At 31.8% G+C, this 26,869-nt stretch overlaps 1 protein-coding gene across 1 annotated transcript in view; it reads right to left on the bottom strand.

Annotated features, from left to right (window-relative positions):
• LOC111698158 (ADAMTS-like protein 1) overlaps positions 1-26,869 on the bottom strand; it is a 41,291-nt gene that overhangs the window by 7,762 nt on the left and 6,660 nt on the right. The window contains exons 6-20 of the mRNA XM_023468415.1: positions 21,922-22,084; positions 20,400-20,586; positions 19,964-20,015; positions 17,034-17,115; positions 16,818-16,885; positions 16,381-16,516; positions 12,385-12,514; positions 11,821-11,902; positions 11,193-11,321; positions 10,195-10,381; positions 8,945-9,065; positions 4,011-4,153; positions 1,574-1,729; positions 1,041-1,137; positions 768-864 (exon numbers count right to left, since the gene is read on the bottom strand). Coding sequence (XP_023324183.1) covers positions 768-864; positions 1,041-1,137; positions 1,574-1,729; positions 4,011-4,153; positions 8,945-9,065; positions 10,195-10,381; positions 11,193-11,321; positions 11,821-11,902; positions 12,385-12,514; positions 16,381-16,516; positions 16,818-16,885; positions 17,034-17,115; positions 19,964-20,015; positions 20,400-20,586; positions 21,922-22,084 — 1,830 coding nt within the window. The remainder of the gene's footprint in view (positions 1-767; positions 865-1,040; positions 1,138-1,573; positions 1,730-4,010; positions 4,154-8,944; positions 9,066-10,194; positions 10,382-11,192; positions 11,322-11,820; positions 11,903-12,384; positions 12,515-16,380; positions 16,517-16,817; positions 16,886-17,033; positions 17,116-19,963; positions 20,016-20,399; positions 20,587-21,921; positions 22,085-26,869) is intronic.

Here is a 26,869-nt window from a genome sequence, read left to right as displayed (position 1 = left end):
TAGCTATTCCCCCCCACCCATCCAAGCACTTAAACAATTTATGAATAATAATGGACTGGCTTATTTTTATTGTATTACTCAATGAAAACAGATCCTAAACATTTTCTAATATTCACGTAAACTACTTCGGAGCGGCACGACTGAAACCGTCGTGCCGGTATACACATATTTTAAAGTGTCCTGGCCGGTACGACCAGATTTCTATGGGACGGGAAGAGAGTGAAAATCATGAGAGAGGGAAACCACTGCTCTTAAATATCTCATGACATCCTCTACAATTCTCTCCATATCTTCTGTCTATCGATCTATCTATCTTCTCTCCCTAACTTCTGTCATTCTATCTATCTACCTAGTCTTCAAAACTATCCATCTTTCCATCTTGTCTATCCATCGATCTTGTCTTCAAAACTTTCCATCTTGTCTATCTATCTGTCTATATATCTGTCTATCCATCGATCTTGTTTTCAAAACTATCCATCTTTCTATCTTATCTATCTATCTGTCTATCTATCTATCTATCTATCTAGTCTCAAAAACTATCCATCTATCTATCTTGTCTCCCTAACTTCTGTCTATCTATCTTGTCTCCCTAACTTCTATCTATCTATTTATCCTTCCATTTTTACAAATCAAAAAAGACTTTTACTTTTTTACTTTGTAACACAGAGAAAAAGATTCTTTTTTAATCTCACTCGGATATATTTTTAAATCTCACTCGGATATATCTCCGATATAAATACTCCTAACTCCATCAGTGAAAATCTCACCTGTTGTTTTTTCTCCGGGTTCTTCTGGTTCTCTAGTTCTCCGATACTATCCCAGTACACGTACTCCTCCTCCTCCTTGTACATGTTCCACTTACCCCTGTTCATAACAAATACATACGTCAATCAAATATTAAAAAAAAAATATAAAAGAAAAAATGTTCTTTTTCAAAAAGTTTTCTAAATAATAAGGCAAAAAAACATAAAATACTGAAATATTCATAAAAGTATCAAAAATGTATAGATTCTAAAAAACAAATAGATTAAAAAATTTACCTATTTTCCTCTGAGTTTTTGAGGCTTTTGTTATCCTTGTCTTTGAGCAGGGGAATTTCTAAAACATCATTTTCCCCAACACCGGGATAAATTCCTCCTAAACATACAGAAAATTAATATAATTATTTTCAGTATTTTACTTCAAGAGCCTCCTTTAGAAATTCCAAAATTGCGTTTTCCTGTTTAAAATGATAGTTTCAAATCCAGGTTGTCGGGTAAAATTTCGAGAATTACCCCGAACCTGAAAAATGCACAGAAAAATACTCGAAAACGATATGAATGAGTGTACACTGTACACACTTTTCTTTAAAATATATATATTGTAAAAGATGGAGATGCAGCTAAATAATCTTTACGTTACGACTTCAAAGAAAAGAAATAAGGAAAAAGAATTATAAAGATCTTGTATTCCTCTTGTGCAAAGCTCCTGTTCCCCCCNACGCCATTTTATCAGTTTCCCCGGCCAACCTCTTCTAACCCTTGCAATTCAATCAATCGTTCTCAAAATTGTTCAAAGATAGAAAATTATTTACCTTTTCCGGTTTTTTCAGGGTTTATCCAAGACTCCGAGTTTTTAAGATCGTCCGGTCGGTTTTCCGTGGGTCGGGTTTCCTCCGTGGTTTGGTAGTGCGTGGGTCGGGTTTCAATTTGTTTCACAATAATCTGGATGCTTGCTCGTGATTTTGAGGCTGAAAGAAGGATGAATTAGCATAGGATGAAAGGGTTTGTTCAACTAGAATCTAGAATCTTTACAAAACTTGTCGAATAAGACCCGAACCAAGTCTAGAAAAGTTGGAGGGATAGAGGATGGGATTGTTTATGGATAAAGGGGGGGGGGGGGTTATAAACCATTTACTCTTGATAGAATTAAATTTATTTGTTGTTTGTTTGAAATTGCCACCATTTAAAATGTTGGTTTTAAAAACTATTATTATTATATTTGTTCTTTAGCGATGATTGTGTTTCAATAAAATACATCTTTCCATAGTTTAATCTCCAGGATTAAATAAACCATGAGATATAAAATGTTAAAGCTGAGAGCTTTAGTATAAAACAATATCTCATGAGGAGCATTATTAGGCCCTTGGGACTTACAGACCTTTCAACATTCATGTCAATTTAATTCCCTTCTTAGAGTAACCTTCAATCCTACACTGTCAGTTCAATTCCCTTCTTAGAGTAATCTTTAATCCCACACTGTCAGTTCAATTCCCTCCTTATAGTAACCTTTAATCCCACACTGTCAGTTTTATTCCTTTCTTAGAGTAATCTTTAATCCCACACTGTCAGTTCAATTCTCATCTTAGAGTAACCTTTAATCCCACACTGTCAATTTAATTCCCTTATTAAAGTAACCTGAAAGTAACCTTTAATCCCACACTGTCAGTTCAATTCTCATCTTAGAGTAACCTTTAATCCAACACTGTCAGTTCAATTCTCTTCTTAGAGTAACCTTTAATCCCACACTGTCAGTTCAATTCCCTTCTTAGAGTAACCTTTAATCCTACACTGTCAGTTTTATTCCCTTCTTAGAGTAACCTTTAATCCTACACTGTCAGTTCAATTCCTTTCTTAGAGTAATCTTTAATCCCACACTGTCAGTTCAATTCCCTTCTTAGAGTAACCTTTAATCCCACACTGTCAGTTCAATTCCTTTCTTAAAGTAACCTTTAATCCCACACTGTCAGTTCAATTCCTTTCTTAGAGTAACCTTTAATCCCACACTGTCAGTTCAATTCCTTTCTTAGAGTAACCTTTAATCCTACACTGTCAGTTCAATTCCTTTCTTAGAGTAATCTTTAATCCCACACTGTCAATTTAATTCCTTTCTTAGAGTAATCTTTGATCCCACACTGTCAGTTCAATTATCTTCTTAGAGTAACCTTTAATCCCACACTGTCAGTTCAATTCCCATCTTAGAGTAACCTTCAATCCCACACTGTCAGTTCAATTCCCTTCTGAGTGTAACCTTTAATCCCACACTGTCAGTTCAATTCCCATCTTAGAGTAACCTTTAATCCCACATTGTCAATTTAATTCCCTTCTTAGTAACCTTTGATCCCACACTATCCCACTCAGATCCTTATATTCTCTTCTTAGAGTAACTTTTAATCCCACCCTGAGATACTTTTAATTAGTCCCATTACCAAACTTGCTGGTCATGAAAACGATTTTTGGAAAAACACATCCTAAATTGAATTCAATTGAATTTAATTTAATTATTTAGAAATCTAAATGTTTAAGTTAAAGTTGTTCGGTTGGTTTTTAACATGAAGACTTGCATGCAATATCTTGATTCCAGAGCTGATCAAATAGAGTTTAAAGGGTAAATATTATACTTCAGTAAATATAGTGCTAACCAAGCATATTTTCACCAAATATTGCAACTAATATGCATAATTAAGTTAAGTACACCCATATAACAGAGTAAGAAATAATCGAATATACAGGTTTATCCGCAAAGAATGAGACTTCAAAGACGACTGTGCGCAATTTATGAAGTCCTTCTTCATACATTCTAACCTTTAGGGCTTTCAGCTTTCTGCAACTGAAAAGTTAGTTCTTTCTATTTTAAATCATGAAGTTTTCCATTTTAGGAATTTTTCAAGGCATAATTCCATATTAAAGCTACAGATCGTCTCATATTTGCTGGGTATCCCTGTAATCTGTATGCAACTCCCAGCTCCCAGATTTATTGAATTATATCCTTAAAAGGACTGTAAGCGTAATTTTTAAATGATCCTAAATTTGCGGTTTCTCTGCGACAGTGACCTGCGCATTTCTTGCTTACTAGAAATGAAGAAATTCATAGAATTAAACACTTTTCGAGTCCGGAAAACGACGGTAGTTTCCACATTTTAATCCGATTAAGGTTACCGTTGTAAATCGGGCATTGTCATTTTTGCATGGAGGAGCGTCACTTGAAATTACGCTTACAGTCCTTTGAATCCCTCCCCCTCCCTTTCTTACCAATACAAGTATAGAGACCACTCTCAGCCTCATCTATATCCTTTATCCTCAGAACTCCTTTCCTCGTTACCATGAACTTCCGGTGCCGCTGTTTCCGGTTTCCGGACAAAAAGATGTCACCACGTGTCCAGGCTATGTCGGATCTAAAACAGAAGAATAAATTTGTTTTTGGATTAATTATGAAATTCTTTAACTTTTTTAAAAATATAATTTTTAATAAGTTAAATAGTAAAAATATTAGAACAAAACAGTATTGAGCACACGCTGTATACGAACGATTACATTAAACACTTTTTAATCTACAAATATTCGCACTTTTAAATAGAATCCCTTTTTAGATTGTTTTTTGCAAAAAAGTTTAGTTTGATTGCGTGTTATACAGTAATTATAATTAACTAGTTTAATAATTATTAAACCTTTTCCTTCCTTTTAAACACTAAAAATAAATCCCTTCCCCCCCTAACTAGAACTAAATAAATAGGTTTCCTTGACTGAAGAACTGAATAAATAGGTTTCCTTGACAGAACTGAATAAATAGGTTTCCTCTGACTGAAGAACTAAATAAATAGGTTTCCTTGACTGAAGAACTAAATAAATAGGTTTCCTTTTACAAGATTCTAGGTTCAGTATTGTAAGTTCTAAATAAAATAAAATAAACACTCTAAGTCACGAAACTGTTTTATTAAACTGGAATAACAGCATGAATTCAACTTTTAAGTTTAGAAAGTAAAATGAAGTTGTGTAATGAAAAGAAAATTGAAAATAAAATTAACTTAAACTTCATGGTAATTAGTTCCCTGCCTCCCAGCCAGACAAATTGAAACATAATTTAGAAAATTTAAATTTATTTTGCAAAATTAACTTACAAGGGCGTACTATCATCAATTAGACAAGGCTTCAATCTAATTTAAGAAACAGAAGTATAACGGTTCTGTGGACGATGTGCGCGGCATTATTTTATACAAGCACAGAGTTTTGTGCAATTATTTTCGGCATCAAAAATACTACGAAATAGGACTATGTAAATTGAAAAGATATTTATAACCAAAATTGCATTAAAAAAGTTAAGGTGCAAGAAATTTTTTTTTAAATTGCTGATTCGTTCAGGTCCACAAAAATTTGGTATCTTTAGAACCCAATGTTGTGAACCTTTGATATTTCAAACTCAAATTATATAAGCTAACAGAATTCATAGTTTGAAATATCCAAGGTCTACAATATTTGGTTGCAAAGATATAGTGATTATAAAATCCGAGTTTGTGGCAACGACTCAATTTCTTTACACATCTTTTTTTTTACTGGGCAACGCCGGGTTCCCCAGCTAGTATATATATATATATGTTTTATGTGTTGAATGAATATTGGGAATGGTTTGTGTAAGGAGAAGTCTGCTGAGAAGATTATGTGTTTTCTTTGAAGTGTTCTAATTGATTTAAATTTCAAACAAACAAATTCTTTCAACCAACTTTTGCAAAATAGAATTTCTATGATTCACTTTAAAAATATCAAAATAACATTAAAGTAGTCAGTAGGATTGATGTTCACAATAAAATTCTTATTCTTGATTTCTTTCCCATAAGACTAATTAAGACTAATTAAGCCTAATTAAGACTAATTAAAATCTTAATGTTTGAAATTACGTGCTTCAGTTTCGTTGAGTTATGTAACCCAGGCAGAAATATTTCTTAAGTTGATAATAAAAAAAGAACATCAATTCTTGGGGAAAATTGCTTTATTACATACCAAATTCACTTTAGCAAAATCAAATTATTATTTGCATCATTAAACACTTCAATGTAAAAAAAACATTGTCACTGAAAATTAATAATGGATTTTTTATTACGATTATTTCGATTATTTTGACTTCAGAAATATATTGCAGAGATAATTTAGTTTTGTTTCTAATTTTAAAATAATTGGGTTATCATGTGTATTTATATTTATGTGAACAATCCCTTTAACCCAAAACAGGCTGGGGGGGAAGGCGTTTGGCGCCCCTCCCCCTGTAGTTTTTTTGTCCTAACACTCTCATTTTTGACACTATCACCGTGAAATTTTGTGACTTTTAATGAAAAGTAATTAAACAAATTTTTTGGTACAAAAATCCCGGTCTGTGAAAAAAAAATTTAAATGCCTAAGTCACGATGGTATACCTATAAAAGCTTTGTCTGATAAAGTAAGAATTATATATTAATGTTTAAAAAACAAAATTATCTTTTACATTATTGATCAGATAAAGGTTTCTGGGGTATCATTGTGAATCGGACAATGTCATTTTTGCATGGAAATTACGTTTACAGTTCCTTTAAAGACTGAGGGAAGGAAAGGGAAAATGCAATTTTGGTCTACACGTTGAATTCTACCAAAGGAAAATGTAAAATGCATTGAGAATAGGATTTATATTTTTGTAGGATTTGTGTAAGACAAACTTTTAAAAATGTGATCAAAGATTAGAAAAAATAAACTTTAATTCGTATTAAATAAATTTTTTACAAAATATAAATTTAACAACGTAAAAAGGGAAGGTATTGTTTTAAGGTTAAAAATATGAACCCCTATGCTTTCATTTAGCTTTTTCTTCAAGATATTCTGAGAGAAACCGATATATAATTGTTCTATAACATGTTTAGCTAAAGGCAATATTGAATACCCTTNCCCCCCCTCCTCCAAACCGTAGACAGGAATTTAATCAAAGAAAGGGTAAAAACATCAAAAAGAAAGATGAAGTATTAAAAATATTTTAAACAAATCTTAAGTAAACGTGAAAAAGAATGAGAAGTAAAAACAAATGACTTTATAATTCAGCTTTTCATCGAGAATTCACTGTTATAGAACCCTTTCTAATTATCTGAAATTGAACTTCTAGAAATCCACGAGTCGCATTGAAGAAAAACCGCAAAATGTTAAAAAGATTTAAACAGGACCCAACTATATAATCCATTTGTAAGGTTGTTATTTTTTACATTTTTTAATAAACTTGTTTTGAATTTGATTATTTCTCCTGTCGCTTGCGCAACTATCTCAGAATGCCGCGCACCACTCACATTTTTCGAAATCCGTTAAAAACGTTTTATAAAAAAATAAATATAAAAAAATTAATTAAAATTTTTTATAAAATATAAATAAAGCTATCCGTCTTTTGATGGGGTTACCTAGAATAAGTCACACAGCGGAAGCTTTTTGGGCTTTAAACATACTCCCCTTCAGAAAATTAGGAATCTTTAATGTCATAAAATTTTTATTTCAATTAAAAGGAGATCAATTACCCGCAACATTTAAAAAAGATTTTATATTATCAAAAAATATCAAAAACGCAAATCTTAGAAACAGATTTTTATATTCCTAGAAAAAAATCTATTAAAATTGGACTGCTCCCCCTCACAATTTCCCTAAAATATGGTATGAAAATAAACGACACTTTTCTAAGCTTTTAAATATCAATCTTATTTCGAATATTAAACAGAATTTAATAGAAGATTTTTATCAGCTGAACAAATGTTTTAATTCTAACACTTGCTATGTTTGCAAAAGAATCGAAGAAACCAAAGACAATTTTACAAAGAAAAGAATAAAAAGATTAAAAAGAGTAAAAGATATAATCAAACATAAAGGATGTCAAAAATCAGCGCGAATTAAAAAGATGCTTAAAAATACCCGTTTTTCATAGAACCTATATCTTTTCACACTCCATAAAGCTTTTTTTTTACTTTTTTAACATTTACAAATTAATCTATAATTTTAATTTCTAAAAGTTGTTAGTTCATCGTCGAAAAATACTAACAATCCACCAATAATTTAAATATAGTGTAAACAATAAATATGTACCTTTCCTTATCCTTTCCTTTTTTATTCTTTTATTTATATTTTTATATTTTTTTAGAATTGGGGGGAAATATTACCACAACTTCTACTTTTAGAGGTTTTTAAATATTTTCTCCTGAAACACTTTATTTTGTATGTCTTTGTTATATTTCATAAATAAATAATTTTTTACTTTACTTTTTTTTACATTACTTGTATAAAAAAGAATATAGATATAATTATGCATGTAAACATAAATATAAATATAGATATAAATATGAATATAAATATTAATATAAATTAAAATATATATTATATATCATATATTATATGAAGCTATATTTTAGGTTTTTTTTTGATTGAAAAATAAATTAAAATACATATTATATGTAAGTATATAAACAAAGAATATTCCGAAACACTGGGAAAAATATTTTTTTCGCCTTGAAATTAAATATCAGGCTTAGATAAAACTAAATCTAACATTCTAAAATTCTAATCTTCTCCAATACATTTTTGTTTAACATTGTCAGATTATATTAAAATATTTAAACACAAATCTAGTAAATCGATTACGATTTCGGTTTAATTATAAAACAGTTTTTAGGATATAAGATTATGTTTTCTTAGGTTAATAAAGTATACATTTTTTATGTTATATTCTAAGATTGAATGAAAAAAACACAGGAATTGGGTCTTTGCCACAAACTCAAATTTTCTAAACCTATATCATTTCAAACTAACAGAATTCATAGTTTAAAATATCTAAGATCTACAATATTAGGTTGCAAAGTTTTAGGCATTTGAAAATTAGAATTTGTGGCAAATACTTAATTTCAATGTATTTAGGAAATGGGATAAACTTTGAACTTTTTCTTGGAATTATGAAACAGATATTGGATTAAACAATACTTTTCTTTTTGGAAAACCATCATTTATGGAAGAGAAAGAAAAAGCCTTTTAATGTTGAACATCAATTTTCCCAAAATAACAATAATAACTATATTAGGATGGCACAAAAATTTTTAATATGATTATGATAATAACAATAACAATAACAATAACAATAAATAATAATAATAATAATAATCATAATAATAATAATAATTACAACATTATCTGAAAATGCTTACTTGTCAAAATGTTTGACAGGGCACCGGATCTTCAGTGTAGTTCCTCTGAATACAGTTGCTTGACCTCCAACCTTCAGTTTGACCTCACGCACCCCAGCTGTAGGCTGGTCATAGTTCTGACCTGGAATACAGATACAGCTATTTGGAAAATTGTGTTTCTCATATTTAAAATCCGACTTTAATAAAATATTCTTTTTATGTAATGATTAAATCTCTTGTTTATTGATATAAGTGGTACAGGTACAGGTACAGGTACAGGCACAGGCACAGGCACAGGCACAGGTACATGTACAAGTACAGGTACAGGTACAGGTACAGGTACAGGTACAGATACAGATACAGTTGGTAAAATTAAAGTAATAGGTACAGGTACAGTTAAAAGCAAAGACAAAATATAAAAAATGAATTATTGAATAACTGAACCTTTCCAAGTAATCCATTTGTCAAACTTTAATACGGATATTTACAATTAGCTTTTAGTTAGAACTCTTATTTTCAAACTAAACAAAAGTATTCAACAATGTTTTAGATTCAAAGTTTCTACATTATTTTTAGAAATACTTTTCAGAGTACTTTTGTGGGGAATGAGGATACTGAGTACTTTAAGTACATTTAGGAAATGGCTTCTTGGAAATTAATTATGCTTTGGAAGTTCCTTAAGGAATTGAGTTTTTGCCACAAACTCTGATTTTCTTATACCTTTCAATGTCGGAGACCTTAGATATTTCAAACTATGAATTATTTTAGATCAAATAATGATACTTTGAAATATCACAGGTTAAATCCATCAGGTTGCAAAGATATAGCGATTTGAAAATCAGAATTTGTGGCTAAAACTCAGTTCCTTAGTACTATGGACCCCTCTTTGCCTTTACAATCTAAGCTCAGCTCCAGTTAATTTGTAATTGTACTATATCTACTGAACCAGCAAGGTCTCTAGTGATGAAAATGTACCACATCAGACACCTCTGCCCCTTTAGTAAAAGTAAATTCAACCTATATGAAGTCTGACCGCGTCAACCTTGTTGCACCGGCTAGTCCTGTCCATGGAGCTAGGTACAGTTCAAACTGGGACCGGAAAGGTTGACCCGGCTAGGAAATTTAAAAGTACTACGCCATGTACATAATTCTACCTGTACCGTCAATTCTTCAATGAATCGGCGGCCCCTCGTAGTGATTATTATTGGCTTTATGAGCATAACATTCGAAGTTTTTTATCTTTATTTTTATAAAGTTTTGAGGTCATATACCTTTTACAATTTTAATCCTAGGCGCTAGATTAATCTTGTCACACTCAGTTCCATTACAGCGCTCCTCACCACTCGGTTTGAGACCGGTGCACTCACGCTCAGGTTTATCGATTGTCTGACCCAGAGAAAGAAGTTGTCGACATCGGACCTTTCGATACCGTCGACCGTCACCACACCGCTTCGAACACTTAAAAAGGAACAGTTTTTAATCATTAGTTTTCATCCTAAATATTTTCGTCAAAAAATTAAAACGTTTTTAATTAAAAAAACGGAAATGTTCAAAACTGTAAAGACGTTTTAATTTCTTCAGTTTCTTTTCCCGAAATTTGTCTCAAAACGATTTACTTTCTAACTTTATAAAACTGGATAAATTGAGATTTAGTTGAACTCTGTTTTAAACATTTCAAATTCAGTTCAATCAATAAATCCACTTTAAACTAATTTCCAGTGAAATCGATTTAGAAAATCAGAAAATGATTAATGATTATCTAAATCAATCAGAATTAAATTCAATAAAATCAAAAAAGGAAAAGTACAAATACGTCAGAAAATTGTTATCCTTAGAATCATAGAACTGTAGGACTGTTCGGAAACAACCAAAATGTCTGATTTTCATTTCATTCTGTAAGGCTTAGCCTGTACCAGTTGCAGCGCGGCACGGAGATATATTTGAACTATCCAACCATAGTTAAACTACATCTTTAAAAATTCCCACCTCGGAATACTTGCTTTGTTAAAAATTAAGTTCCGGACAATTCTGAGTTGTAAATTTATGAATAAGCCAGTTTAACTAATTCTCTTGATCATATTGAACCATCTATTTGGATTTAGTTAATTTTAGAGCCACACACAATGAATTCAGTAACTTCTCTCATGTTCATAAATTTCGACCTTTTGATCACTTGGTCTCGAGAAAGCAAGTAAGAGAAACTAATAAAAATATTTTGAAAAAATTTAAACAAAAACTTCAAAATTTCACTCGATGGCAAATATCTTACCTTAGTCCATGGGCCTGCACTCCATTGGACCGAGCAGTCCACAACATTACAGAATTGCTGAGCCCTTGGAGGGGGTTGGGGGCATTCAGTGTCAGGTAGTTTTATTATATTCTTCTTCCCGTGGGCAACCTGATTTTTTAAAGAAAATAATTATTTAAAAATTTGTAATCCTGGCATTCCAACTTTTTATGATCCTCCATTCCATACGAACTACAATTGAAAACAGTCAATTATCGAAGTTAAAAAAATGGATATCTAATTCCAGGATTGATTTGATTTTGATGCGGATCCGGATCCTGGATCTGCACTGGAAAAATAAATGGATCCGGATCCAGGTCATGAACATTTCTTAAAGATTTACCGATTTTTTAACAGAAGAAAAATTTAGTTTTCTTCTTTTTTTCGTTTATTTTTCTAAATCTTGATAAACCTTTGATAAATAAGGAAAAGTTTATTAATATCTCATAATTGGGTTTTGAGAGAAAAAGATTTTTTTGCAGTTATTTGTTGATATTTTGACCCTTGGATCCGGATATATAATTCCGGATCCGGGTCCGGATATATATTTGCAGATCCGGATCCGGATCCAGGAAGCCAAAATGTTGCGGATCCTAAGCACTGTACTAACCTCCTGTATACAGTCTACTGTACGGTTCTGGTTCCCCCCACCACAGATCTGACTACACTCAGAGAAATCAGAAACATTCCACCTACAAAACATATAGTAAGTACTTAAATAGAATTGGAGATGTAGAATAGAATAGTAGAAAAAACTAATCAGTAGAATAGTAATAGAGTAGAAAGATAGATTTAGAGTATATATAAAATATTAGATTAAGAATAGAATAAAATAGATTAAGTAAAATGGAACAGAATGGATAATGTAGAAAAGAATAGTTGATGTATAATAGAATAGTTGATGAAGAATAGAATTGAATTGTAAATTTAGAATAGAATAGTAAAATAGTTTGGTTGGATTAAGATGGTGGGTTATTTTTGAATATATTTTTGTATTTGAATATATGGTTTGAGTTTCAATATCTGTTTTGGGTTTAAATATCTGGTTTGGGTTTGGATATCTGGGTTGAGTTTAAATATCTGGTTTGGGTTTGGACATCTGGGTTGGGTTTGGATACCTAAGTTGAATTTGGGTTTTGTTTAGAATTTGAAAATCTGGGTTGGATTTGAATACCTGGGTGGGCAAGGTTTCTCATTACAAGCCCTGACTTCTATATCGAGCCTGGAGCTAGCATCACAGAAGAATGGAGCAACTGGAGTCTCTTTCTCTCCATCCACACAGATCACTATACTCTCCTGTAATCCTAGATATACAGATCATTAGAAACGTAGCCAGGAATTAACAGGAGAGTAAAATCTAATCCGAGAAAAAGTTATAAATACAAATAAACTTAACAGGCATCAGCTTGTTGAAAATGTTCTCCCCTTTAATTGTATCAAAATAAATCTAAAGTTTTCTGCAATTCACGGTTTCTAAGTTTTTGTAAACTAATCCCGTGTTACGTGTTTCTATGACTGGCTGATTATGATAATAAATCCTAATTTGAACTGAAGCCGCAGTTTGAGACTTTAATTCTGAACTTAGTTTAGATTTTCTGAACTTAAGGTTGACCCAGTAAACTTAAGCCAAGTTTTCTGGATTTATTTTATACAAAACTCGCTTGTTACTCTTAACTACAAGTTTATTGTAATAAAAAGCTTCTATTACCATTTTTGTTTTTATTATATAGGGGGTATTTTTGAGGAAAGGGATTAATAAACATTAATTTAAAAACAATTTATGAACATCCAGTATTGACCAAAATCAAATATCAATAAAAAACTACAAAGGAATTGAGCCTTTGCCTCAAACTCAAATTTTCTAATCTTTATATTTGTGCAACAAAATTTTGTGAACTTTTGATATTTTAAATATATATTATATAATTTAACATAATTCGTAGTTTGTAAAATCTAAGGTCTAGACATTTGGGTGCAAAGATAAAGGGATTGGAAAATCAGATTTTGTGGCAAAGACTCAATTCCTTTATCGAATTCTCATAAAATAAATAAGTAGCTGCTCTGTTTATAATTCCATTATGTTGCACACGTCACCATCCAACCAACAAACGAAATTTAAATAAATAGATTATAATAAATTAATTCAAACAGTCTTGGTTTGCATAAAAAAATTTTTACCATGGAAATATAATTCTCCAATATTTGGCAATAAAAATCGCTAATTTTTTTTGAGTAAATTATCTCTTTTTTTCACCCCTGGGGCCCTGAACTGTAGAAAAGTTTGAACAGTTGTGAATATTGAGATTGAAGGTCAGAAAACAGTGTCCTCTAACCTCTATCCTCAACTTTAAATTGAATCAGAGGATATCAGATTTATCCAGTTTACTCTTCCATCTGCCCTTTAACCTTCATAGTTGGGTAGTTAAGAAGGGAGGGAGGGGGGTTTGATGAGATTTTGACAATTTTCATATTTTATACTTGTTTCGATTGCAGTCCTTACTTTTAAATTTCAAAACACAGCTTTTCATTGATAGCTAAATACGACTTGACTAAGGGAACCGAAGTTTTGACACAACCTCAAATTATAATTCCTATATTTTTGCAACCTGATGGTGTAAACCTTTGATATTTCAAACTAAGACTAGCACAAGTCATAGTTTTAAATATTAAAGGTCTACGACATCGGCACTATAGTTTCAGTAGAAGTAAATATTTCCATTTACTGCTGTAGCGCTGATATAAGGATTTATCTCTTATTGGATAATGAGCTAGATAGAAAGATAAATGTTACCGCCATGCAATTTCTATTGGTTTAGAATAGACACCAAACACATGGCTGAACCCTGATTGGATCAGGCACTAATGGACCGGCATACTAGAGTGTCGGGTTGCAAAAATAAAGGGATAACAAATCATTTCCTGTAATCCAATACAGCCAGGACATAACCAACTTTATCTAGATTAGCGTGGCAAGACAGTAAATTACGTATTGTTTCTAAAAATACAAAACACTCCTCTCCAGAATGTAGTTTTAAAATCTATCCTTCACGGGCTATCTGTACAATTTTAATTTTAAGAGGGTTTAACCCCCCTTAAAATCCCCCCTCCCCCCCCCCGGGCTCTTTTGTCACACGTCCTAAACTACCTTCATGTTTAAAAACAACAACCTCGTAAAAAAATGACAGTTTTGACACCGTCTGTGATTTCTCCCCATTCAGAAGCTGTCATTTTTTTCTCCGTTTTTAAACCGGAGATTTATCTACGAGAGATTTGTGCACACTGAAATATAACATTTCTAAGCTGGCGGTGCGCTTCGCGCCCCTCTTTACAGAGTGTATGTTAGCTGGTTGTATTATCACTGGCGATGAAAAACTAGCAAGTAAGGAACATTTTTTATCTTGATCAGTCTTAAACCTTAACGTAGTCTTCTGAGGTCCCCAGCTCACCCCGGATTAACCAGAGTGAGAAGCATTCTCAGGGGATTTTTAACAGATCTCTTATGGGTAACATTTTAGAGGTTGGACCAATGAGAAACCTGATAATCTGGGGGTTAGCTGAATCCTTCCATTAACATTTCTCTTTTATAAGTTTCCAACTCTGGGGATATTTTTTATAAAGTTGTTTATTTCTAACACTAAATGGGCTCTTGCATGATAATTATGTAATAAATTGTACTACACCACTATCATTATATAATGAATTATAGACCCTGCATCAAATACTAATATTTCTAGGTTCAAGGTTATAAACCCTCGTAAAAATATTTGATGATTTTGATAAAAATGCCGGTTTTTTTTCAAAGACTTCAATTTTCATTACAGGCATAAAATTATTTAATTTTTTCTACACTCTCCAACCTCTCTATTAATCTATATGTATTGTATGGCTAATCTTACTCATTCAATTTTAATGTTATTGTATTTAAAGTAATAAAAGAAACATTTTCCGGAGCAATTGAATTTGTTTTATGAAATAAATTCAATTTTATGCCACGGTATAAATTCAAACAAAAATAATCTTGTATTTCAAATAAAACGTTCTTTTTTTCAGAAGTAACAAATTAAATAAAACATTGAAAAGTGCATTTCCAGTCTGAAATAAATTTTTGTTCATTTTTTCCCCTATATTTTTTAAAATCCTGATATGTTAAAAAACTTCTAAGAGAAATATCCTGTCTTGATGCAGAAAACTGGTCAAAACGGAAGTGCAAACCTGTCAACCGAACGGAAACAGTTCCCAGAGTTGAACTTGAGAATTTTTCATGTTCTTTGCAATACTGTACACAGAAGGATTCACAAAAAAATCCACGAAATTTTTTCGAAATTTGCGTAAACAGTACGGAAATATGGCGAAACAAGAAACTCTTACCAAAAAAGTAAACGAGTCTAGAAAGCCCCTGGCTGCCAAATTAAGTAAATTGCTGAACAATTTGTAAAAGTATTTGGTTCCAAGTTTGAGTGGTTACATCAACCGCTAATGTTTATTTTAAAACTACCAACTTGTTTTAACTGTCAAGGCTGAATAGTGAATACAATTGAAAACTATGCTTTGTTTATTTAACGAAAAAGTCACTCCCCCCCCCCTTCTCTCTCATTAGATATTCCCCCTTGAATATGATGCCTAAACATTTTACCCAATTAGATTATATTGTTTAAGACTCTTTTGTTGAATATTATTTTCCGTTGGGGGATTCAGGGACAATACATGAAGACTGAAACTTTAGAACGACGAAACCCAGTACTCAAACCCAGTACTCAAACCCAGTACTCAAACCAAACCCAGTACTCAAACCAAACCCAGTACTCAAACCCAGTAATCAAACCAAACCCAGTACTCAAACCAAACCCAGTACTCAAACCCAGTACTCAAACCAAACCCAGTACTCAAACCAAACCCAGTACTCAAACCAAATTAGTGTAGTGTAGTGTAGTGTAGTGTAGTGTAGTGTAGTGTAGTGTAGTGTAGTGTAGTGTAGTGTAGTGTAGTGTAGTGTAGTGTAGTGTTGTGTTGTGTTGTGTTGTGTTGTGTTGTGTTGTGTTGTGTTGTGTTGTATTGTATTGTATTGTATTGAAATTGGGTTGTAACCTCCCAATAAAAAAAATCAAGTCACTGTTAAACCCTTTACAACTCTGATGTACTGAAACAATATTTAAAAGTACTGCTGGTTTACCTCCGAGACATGAAGCAGTACACTCTGTGTACCCGGATATCTTCCAAATGTACTGTGGTCCAGTATATGGTTGTTCGTGTTGAACCAGGTGGAGTGTATGGGGGAACTCCAGGGGTAGTAGCTCTGCCTTCACCTCCTAGAAAGATAGTTTGCAATTGACAATCAAGAAAAAATTAAAAATTTAGTTCTAAACGAGATTTCAACAAAACTGTCAAGAAGCGTAAAATTCGTTTGAACCTTTGATATGAAAAAATCCAGATTCGAGAGAAACCTTTGACTCTATTTCTAAGTCAATGGCTCAACTATTGAGAGATCCAGATTTGGGAGAACTCTTTGACTCTCCCCCACTGCAATGGCTCAACCATTGAAAGATCCAGAGTGGGAAGAAATCTTTGTCTCTTCCCTTTAATGGTTTTACTACAGGAGAAACGTTCTACCTGGTTATCTATAGACCCGGAGCAACTTCGAACCTCAACACACATCTCTGTCTCAGCAGGTTTTAAACCTGAAATCAAAAGATTAAAGTAATATCAATTTGCATTTTCAATCTGTCAGTTAGGTAGAAAAAAATTTAACTAAATTATTGAAAGAAAAAATGGCTTTTCAAACAACCTGAAATTATTATTGCAAAACTGCTATGATTGCAGAAATACCTGGACATTCTTTATCTGGTAGAGTAGCTATAGTACCAGAGAACTCAAGAAGAATCTTACACTCTACATTTCTCCACCTAGATCAACAGTGCTAGGTTCAGGTATAGTCCAGCCCTTGTTAATTTATTATCTAACTAGTTTAAGTACCATGATCGGCCAGCTAAACAAACAGAAATTGACACACTATACACATCTATAGATTACGAGATAGATAGATAAGAGTAGTATAAGCGATTAACATAAGTGAATTTATTCGGCTATATTTATTCTATTGCAAAATTTCAGAAGAAACCATAGAATGAAAAAGGGGGTTGAGAGGGAACGTGAGAAAGCTAAATAAGTTCAATTTTCAACTCAACCCCCAGACAAGGGACATCATAGACTCAGACCATGGAGTCTTTTCCTAAACTCTTTTCACATATCGATATGATAAAAATTTAATTTCTTTACAATATGGCGGGCGAATGTGACAAGGCACTAAAATTTAGAAAATCTGCAGAAAAGTTTATTTTTCTCTAAAACCACTGAGTCAGGTGTCTATCCAGTCCACTAAACGACAAGGAGAAGAATAACAAAATTTAAAACTATAAAAACTGTCATGTCAACAGTTTATATAATCAATGGAATGCTGAAGGGGAGGGGGCGAGTATATGTTTATTGTTTATGGTATGGGTTTACGAGCTATACTGCACAAATACAAGTAATATAAACAATGTAACTGAAACCAAAGGAAGAATTTCATTAATCAATATTCAGGGGGGGGGTGTTCTCTTCGTTACGTGACAAACCATTTTCTGGACCCAAAACTCCCCCCTCCCCCCCCATCCTACAATTAGATGTTTTGGAAAGAAATGTACAAAAAAAGTTTTAGACAATTTGAATGTCTCTCTACAATCTAACCCTTGTTTTTCCCTAAATATTAGTTTAAATTTTCTACAATCAATCAGATTTCTTTTAGTGAATATCCGTTTTACAATGCCAGAAGTTAAAACTTTTGTTTTGTATATCTCAGGATCAAACGTTGATCTCCAATCCATCTTATAGAGATCTACGGATTAGTTAAACTTCTCTTCGATATCTCCTGACAATCATCTCATACCCCTGTAAATCCTATGTTACACCCCTGCACCGTATGGAACTAATCACTAAGTCAAGTTTACAAAAGGAAAACAAATTCTAAAAGTTATTTAACCCACCCCGTGTGTTAACTAGTATACCCTGTGTTCAATAATAATCCCTTCCCCTCAAAAAAAATGTCTGGTCAGTATTTTTAACTGATTACTTTAGTGGAATTGAATCTTTGCCACAAACTCTTATTTTGTGATCCCCATATCTTCCCCATCCAATGTCGCAGACCTCAGATATTTTAAACTATGAATTTTATTAGATCAAATAATCTAAATTTGAAATATCATAGGATTACATCATCAGGTCGCAAAGATATAAGGATTTTAAAATTTGAGCTTGTGGCAAAGACTCTTTTCTTTTTTAAACCTTATATCTTTGCAACCTGCTTTTAATTCTGTGAGCTCATTGTCGCCTAAGTTTGAAATATCAATGGTTTACATATAGTCAGATTGCAAAGATATAGTTCTTTTGTATTAACAGTTTATTTCGTGATAAGGCGTTAAATCAATTACAAACCTTTTATTTATAAGTTAATTGTTAAAATAGAATCTAATAATGGATTTAGAATAAAATATAGATAGATATATATATAAAAACTATATTAAATGTCAAATATTGGAAAAATTAGAAGAAAGTAAAACAAATATTGCTGTATTGAATATTGATTGATATAATATTGATAACATACTATTTATATTTATTCTGTTTAAACTAAAGGCGAGGTTAAGGCGAGGTTTTGTAGAAATTAATCAATTTGAATTTTGATACGTCATTGAAACACAGCTCTTATTGTGCTAACCACTAAAATATCCTTTAAAGAATCCATTTTGAGGGTTTTTCTTCTTATCATTTGAGTGCAGAGCACATTAAACCAGTTCATAAAACCGTTATTGTCAAACATCCCCACATTCAGGACTTGATGGGCTTTCAAATATATATATATTTTATAGAAATTAGCATTTACATAGAACACAGACCATTAACTATAGCCACGAAACGTCTCAAATTTTTTCTTTTTTAAATCATCTATATAATAAAACAAGACATTCGTTTATATATACATTGCATATAGCCGGCCAAACGGCTGGACTGATCGGGTTGAAATTTTTTGTGGACACTCATGTTATGGGATACAAAATTCAAAAATAAATTCCAAATTTTTTCAAATGTCTTTTTTCCACGGGCAACGCCTGGCCCTTCAGCTAGTAATTTCTAAAATGCAGAGGTGTATCTGGGATAATTCTATAATATTTAAACCAATAAAAAATATATAAACAACGAAAACATAACAATCATTAATTTCCGTGTTTTTCTTCCTATTTTTCTAAACGAAAACATTATAGTTTTCATTAATTAACGTAAATTTATAAAAGGAAAACTTTCTATTTTAAAATGCTTTTAAAAGTTTTCTCTCTTATATTTGTAATATTAGCATAATTAATTAACATTGAATAACAACGGAGTGTTCAAAAAGTGCTGAAAACATAAATAAAAATTAATGTGCTGAAGATTAAATGAGTGCTTTTAAATAACTTAAAATAGTTCAATTGTGCATAAATCGAAAGAACTGTGCATTGTGCAATGAATAAATTTATAATTTTGTGCATTATTACTTTACTGGAATTTTAGGAAAATCATTTTATCAGTTTTTAAAAATAATTACAAGAAAAAAAAGTTGATATTTTTGCATGTGAATTGTGCAAGGACCACCATGGCAGTGCCAAAACTAAGAGGTGCATTTTTCCGAATTATCTTGGGGACAAAATAGGTTTTGGTTAAAAATATTTTGTCCCTGATGTTTACCTCACATGAACCCAGCCTGAGACAAAATATCTTCTAACTGCTGGGGATACGCTTACACCAGATAGTTAGTTAGTTAGGTGGTTAGCTAGCTTTCAAGTTAGTCATACAAATTGGATGATAATTAGGTAGGTCATATTTGTACTTAGTTCAATTAATTGGTTGTCGTTAGATAAAAAGATAGTTAGGTAGGTCGGATTGTAGTTAGACAAAAAGATAGTTACGTAGGTCGGATTGTAGTTGGATAAATAGATATTTAAATAAATAAATAATAAATAAATAGATAAAGTTACGTATAGTTACGTATGTCGGATTGTAGCTAGGTAAATAAATAGTTACGTAGGTCGGATTGTAGTTGGTTCATTTGATTAGTTGAAAAAAATTTGATTAGTTAGTTCTCAAGGATTCTGTGAAAAAAAGTAACTTTTAAAAAGCTACCTGGGTTGGTTCTTCAGGAGTCCTGAGTTAGCTGACCCCGACGGAGCAGGTTTCCAGGTCTCCGGAGCAGGATCATCATCCTCATCATCATACTCATCCTCTTCATCCTCATCCAGCAGATCATCATCAGATATCAAGGTTTTAGTTTCAAACTTAGGAGTTTTCTCAGCTTCTACTTTTGTCCAACCTTAAATAAAATATCCATTAAAAAATCAGAAAACCTAAGAGGTTCTTTGCATCTTAAAAAAGTGTCATCACTATAAAATCCGCAAATCAGTAGCTTCGGATTTTTAAATCCTCTTTCGGGGATTTCATCCTCATTCTTTTCTTGGCAGTTTAAAATCAAAGTAAAAAAATCAAGCAAATTAGTGAGTGAATTTCTCATTTGCAAAACCTGCAAAAAGACAAGAAATACTATATAATATTAGTTATTGGTTTTAAGTTATTTATTTTCTCATTCTCAAGAGATGTAGAAAATATAATATGTTGCTGAACAGTTCATCAATATTTTCACATTAGGGAGGATGAGATTGCAGGGTGGAGGGGGAGGGGGAGAGGAGTTTTGTACTACTTGTACTATTGTACTGGGTGGAGAAGGTTGACTACCTATACTATTGCACTGGGTGGAGAAGGTTTACCTGTACTATTGTACTAGGTAGAGAAAGTTCATATTTCATATTTCATATTTTTATTCAACTACAAGGCACGAGATAATACAAATAAAAAAAATCACAATTTACTACAGTGAAACCCACGAATACATCGGAAGAATTTATCAAATGTCGTCTTGACAATTTTTCAATGAGTTTTATACTATATTACGTAAATTTCAGTATTTGCGAAATTGGTTTAATTTCCATGAATATGCGGGAACAGTTTTAAAGAGTTCCATATAATAATTCAATTAAAAAACTAAATATCTGCAACATTCCATTATCAGAAAGTGAAGAATACGACATTTGATGAATTCTTTCGATGTATTCGTTATTAAGGGTTTCACTGTATGTAGTTTGGACCCGCCTAACCAAAGTAGGTTGTTTTAATTGGTTGGCCCACTATAAACGAATGAGAATTGCAGATAAAAACAATGTACATTGTACATTTTAAACATAAGAATGATGATAAATCAGGAAAATAGTAAGGAGGAGGTGAGGGAGTATAAGGGAAAGGGAGGATACTCAGCGTAAGGGTTGGAACAGAGGGTAGCATAAGTTATTAGAATCATGTTTACGAACTACAGGGTGAAGAAGATAGTAAAGACTAAGTTTATCCACATGATACAGTTTTTTTTTTACCTATATAATTTGCATAACTATCTAAATATATTGGCGACTTTTCTTTGTTTACCTGTACTATTGTACAGGGTGGAGAAGGTTGACTACCTGTAATATTGTACTGGGTGGAGAAGGTAGTTTACCTGTACTATTGTACTAGGTGGAGAAGGTTGCTTACCTTATTAAACTGGTTGGGTGGAGAAGGTTATCTATCTGTACTATTGAACTGGGTGGAGAAGGTTCACTACCTGTACTATTGAACTGGTTGGGTGGAGAAGGTTGACTGCAAGGTGCTCTGCACTGCTGAACTTGAGAAGGTTTGGTTCCAAGACAAGATGAGCTGTATTCTCCACTTGAGTTCTTACATTCAACCTTCCTCTCCTGGGTTCCCAACCCACAGGATACACTGCACTAAACATACAAATATTAATAACAATGTTTCCATCACGCCGATCTAACTTCCGCTAGGCATGTCCGGGCTGCTAGGTCTTCCAAGAACGTATTGAAACCCAAACTTGAAAAGTGTTTTCGGGACAAGGCCTTCATATCATTTTCGATTTCTAAGAGATTTATCTAAAATAAAACCTTATTCAAAACAATTTTAATCTTGACTTTAAAGTTTTTAGACAAGTTGGTTTTCTGGTTTCTCCTCAAACTATTTAATCCTATTTAAAATCAGCTTATAACTTTACAAACTCGAATTTCTAATCGGATTAATAACGTCTTTGAGGTAATCAAAATCTTCAAACTTTCCTCTAAATAAATAAAAAAGGGAAAGAACTAAATATTTTTTGCGAATCAAACATTATGGGCATAACATTTAAATCCTCTTTTTTAATAAAGCGCAACATGACATAACATTTTTAGACGGTTTTTTGTTGTTAATAACAGTTTGTTATAAAAGTATAATGCTTTTTGAAGAACTACACATACAAATATGTTTTGGATTAAACTACAAACTAGAAAATATTGACAAGTCATTTTCTGTAAACATGCACGCAACTCACGCAATCTTACACAGTGGGGAAATAATAAAACCTCAGTTTTCTGGAAAAAACCCGCCACAAACTCAGATTTTCTAACACCTATATTTTTGCATCCAGATGCAGTACACCTTTGATATTTTAAACTATTATTTATGTTAGATCAAATATCCCAAGTTTGAAATATCAAAGGTTTATACCATGAGTTTACAAAAATATAGGACTTGAAAAATTTGAGTCTGTAGCTTAATTCTTTTACGTTCGTCTTATGCCATTTTAAAATCTATAAATAGTTATTTTAACATTTGATTTTTATGAAAACCCTGGCCCCTGTTTCAACTGATGGATGCCGCATAACAATTCAATCTTGTAGATTTAAATTCCCTTGGCTTTATCCTAGATACAGCCTTATAGCAGAGCCAGAAATTTAGGAGAGTGTTGTTGAACAAAACTCCCTCGAGTATCACTTTTGGGTTGTATTTTTGTATTTTTACATTTTTAATCAAGAAATAAGAAATAAATAGAAAACATGAGCACAAATTAAAAAGAAAATGTATAAAAAAATATTGGTATCTACAAAATTTTCATTAAACCGGGTTTCCGAAACTGTCTTAAGTTTTGGGCTCGGGGATGTTTACTGTACAATGTTCAAAGTACTGGGTGAGCAACAGTATACTGAACACGACCAATCAGCAGACATCCATGTATTCAGGGATATTTCAGGATCCTTTGAATACGAAAATAGACTAAATTCATAAATGTTATGTTTCATGTTAGAAATTGGAGTATTTCTTTAAAAAGTTGTAAAACTTAACCCCTGGCCGTTAGACGGCAGTCATAAAAATTTTAAGAATTTGTAGCATGGCGTGCCGGGACACTTTAGGCCTGCTTAGCCTATCCAGAAAGAGCATATGCGCAGTTTGGTTATTCTGTGAACCTGATAAATGGCGATATTTTTTTTGAGGAAAATGCAAGGTTGCAATTGTCCAATTTCAATAGATTTTCATTAATTATTATAAACTAGCTGAGGAATTTAAATTTAAACACCCTGTCTAGTAAATATGTATGTTATGCTATGCAGAACCGCAGTTCATTATGTAAACAAGAGTAACTACAACATGCAGGCAGTACAATAATATTAGGAGGAGGGNGGGGGTTTTCATCAAAGACAAACAAAGTAAATTCTATTTATAGACACCTTCAAGTGACCTTTCAGCGATCCTTTAATGAGAGATAGTTGTTTATGAATTTAAAAATTAAACAAATAAAACCGTTTCTGTAGAAATCCAAAAGTGTTCTCGAAAAGTCCGAAAATAAAATTTTTTAGATAGAAATAAGTAAATGTCTTAATGCATTTATATAAAAACAAGTTTTAAATAGTAAATTGCAATTTTTCAATTTAAGCTACCAACACATTTAAGCTTCAAATTTGGACTGAGTAAAATTTTCAACAAAATTAATAAAAGCTTATCTACCACGCAACAATGATACTGGTTTTCTAAATTTTAAGATTAATTTGAAATTTTGGGGAGATCAAGTTTATCGGTCACATTCTTGTAATTTTGGATAAAAATTCATAAACTCAATATTCTAGTGTGTTCAAAATACATTAGAGATTTTATGACTGAACTCAGAGGAATGAACAGAAAAAAATAGTTTTTATTTAATTGTAAACTGTAATTCAGTATTTTTTTTTGAAAAAAGAGTATTGTTTATGTCCAATTCTTTAAAAGGTTTAAATACCCCTCCTTAAATAAGCCCCCCCCCCTCCACCTCCCCCCGATTTGCGTAAAAGTTTGTTAGTTAGATCGACCCCCTCCACCACTTTAAACACTATACAATATACATATAAACTTGTTTGTTTTTAATTTTCATGAAGAAACAATCTCAAGGAATAATAATTGTCTTAAACATTTTTTTTAAGAGAATATTTGCAAATTATCTTTTTTCCATCTCATGATCTAAGTTCGTTTCCCTTTTGTCCATTTGACAGCCCAATTCTTTTTGTTTTTAAATAATCTTTTTTGTTTGTTTATTTTCTTGTGGTTTTTAAATTTTTTTAATCGATTTTAATAGTTATTATATTGTTAGAACTGACCGGGGTAAACCCAGACCGAAATATAATTTTAATAAATGTGGAACTAACATCTACTTTTTTTACTTTACAGAGGTTTGGTCCATCACCATCACCGAATTTTTAAATATAGAAAAAAAATTGTATAAATGCAAAGTGTTTAAAGTTTAATTAATTGATATTGAAACAGATATTTATTTTAATGAAACAGTTTATATTCTATAGTTCGCTGAAAACGCGTGCATTTTTGAAAAGGAAAAAATAGAAAATGGTTCCTTGAATCTGTGTAAATACAATTGTATATATTGTGTTATTCTACAGAAACAAAAAGGTTCAAATGTTGAAATAGAAATCTGAATTCCCGATTCAATCCCAAGCAAATATACAAAAAGAGGAATGTAAATATTTCTCCATTTTAAATTAAATCAATTCAATTTGCCGGCAAAATCAATATCACAAGATACATTGAAATAGGATTTTTGTTTGAAATTTTGCATGTTTATAAACCCAACTTATTTAGGAAAATATATTGATACTAAGCTCATCTTCTATTTTAATTGTGAACATTTTCTCTTTGTATGTATACATTGTAAAACAAAACCCAAAAAAAAAATCGTGGATTTTCAAATTTAATGAAATTCGAATTTTATTGTAGCCTAATTTTTGAAATTTTGATCATTCATAAACCTTCCCTGGGTTCATGTGAGGTCCCACACAAAATTTGGGCCCGATCATTTCAGCCGTTTTTTTGTTTATTGGATACAAACATCTCGACAGGCAAACAGACAGATAAGCAAAGTGTTTATAGATAGAAAAAGGCAGAAACCCTTAAATGGAAAAAAAGTTTGCCTTTTTTTACTATTGTGTGTAAAATAAAAACTGGAGGCGTTACAAAGTTAAAAAAGGCGTTCCTTAGGAAGTTAAAAAAAATTTACAATTTGAAAGCTTAAAAAGAAATATAAAAGAACTGAGTGATTGTCATGCACTAACTCAAATTTTCTAATCCCTTTATCTTTGCAACCCAATGTCATATCTAAAATTCGAAGTTTCAAATTTCAAAGGTTTACTCCATCAGGTTGTAAAGATATAGGGATTAGAAAATTTAAGTTTGTGGAAAGAATTCAACTCCTTTCTTATTACTTTCTTTTGTCTAAAAAAATGATTGAATTATGAAAAGTGACGAATGCTTATTGATGATTGTATAAAATTAGAATGGTTGGAGAATATGGGGGGNATAAATTTGAAAAAAAATTATTTTTTTAGCCTAAGACACTCCCAGGCTACCCATGAGTGTCCACAAAAAATGTCAGCCCAATCGGTCCAGCCGATATATTTCTTAGAAACACTCTGTCCTTGTATGAATAATATTAGAACACAATTAATTTACTTAGGTATTTAATTAAGACTGGGTTTCCAATATCTGCAAGTTTTCTGCTCAAAGTTAGAAATTTTATCTTGTTTCAACATATTCAAATTATAAATAGCAAAGTTAAACCATTAAAAAGGAAAGGGGAGTGGAATAAGGAAGAAAAGATGAGATAAGTTTGAAAAGTTTGAAAAGAAATTTAGAAAACTATACTTGGCCTTTTTCTTTCTCAGTTCCCCACTCCTCACTTATCAATTATAACATCAATGTCGTAGACTTTAGGTATTTCAAACAATGAATTTTATTTGATCAAATAATATTTGCAAGAAATATCAAAGGTTTCATCACCAGGTTGCAAAGATATTGTCGTAGACCTTAGATATTTCAAATTATGAATTCTGGTGGATCGAATAACCTAAGTTTAAAAATCAAATATCAACACCCTTTGGTGAAAGGCATTAGAAAAGGAATTGAGCCTTTGCCACAAACTCTGGTTTTCTGATCCCTATATCTTTGCAATCCAATGTCGTAGACCTTCAATTGAATTCTGAGAGATCAAATAATCTAAATGAGAAATATCAATGGTTAACACTTCATATTAAAATTGTAGAGGGATTAGAGACTTAATTCCAGATTCTTTTGTAAAGTAGATTTTCAAAATTCTGTTATGAAAAAAATTGTAAATATAAACTATCAATGAAACAGAGGAATCTTTTTAAATTGGTGGGCGTCTTTATTAAGGTTAGTTTGGATGAGTTTGGGGGGCAGGGGGG

Source organism: Eurytemora carolleeae, unplaced genomic scaffold, assembly GCF_000591075.1.
Source record: "Eurytemora carolleeae unplaced genomic scaffold, Eaff_2.0 scaffold21, whole genome shotgun sequence".
NCBI classification, from domain to species: domain Eukaryota; kingdom Metazoa; phylum Arthropoda; class Copepoda; order Calanoida; family Temoridae; genus Eurytemora; species Eurytemora carolleeae.
This window is presented reverse-complemented; position numbering and strand designations above follow the sequence as displayed.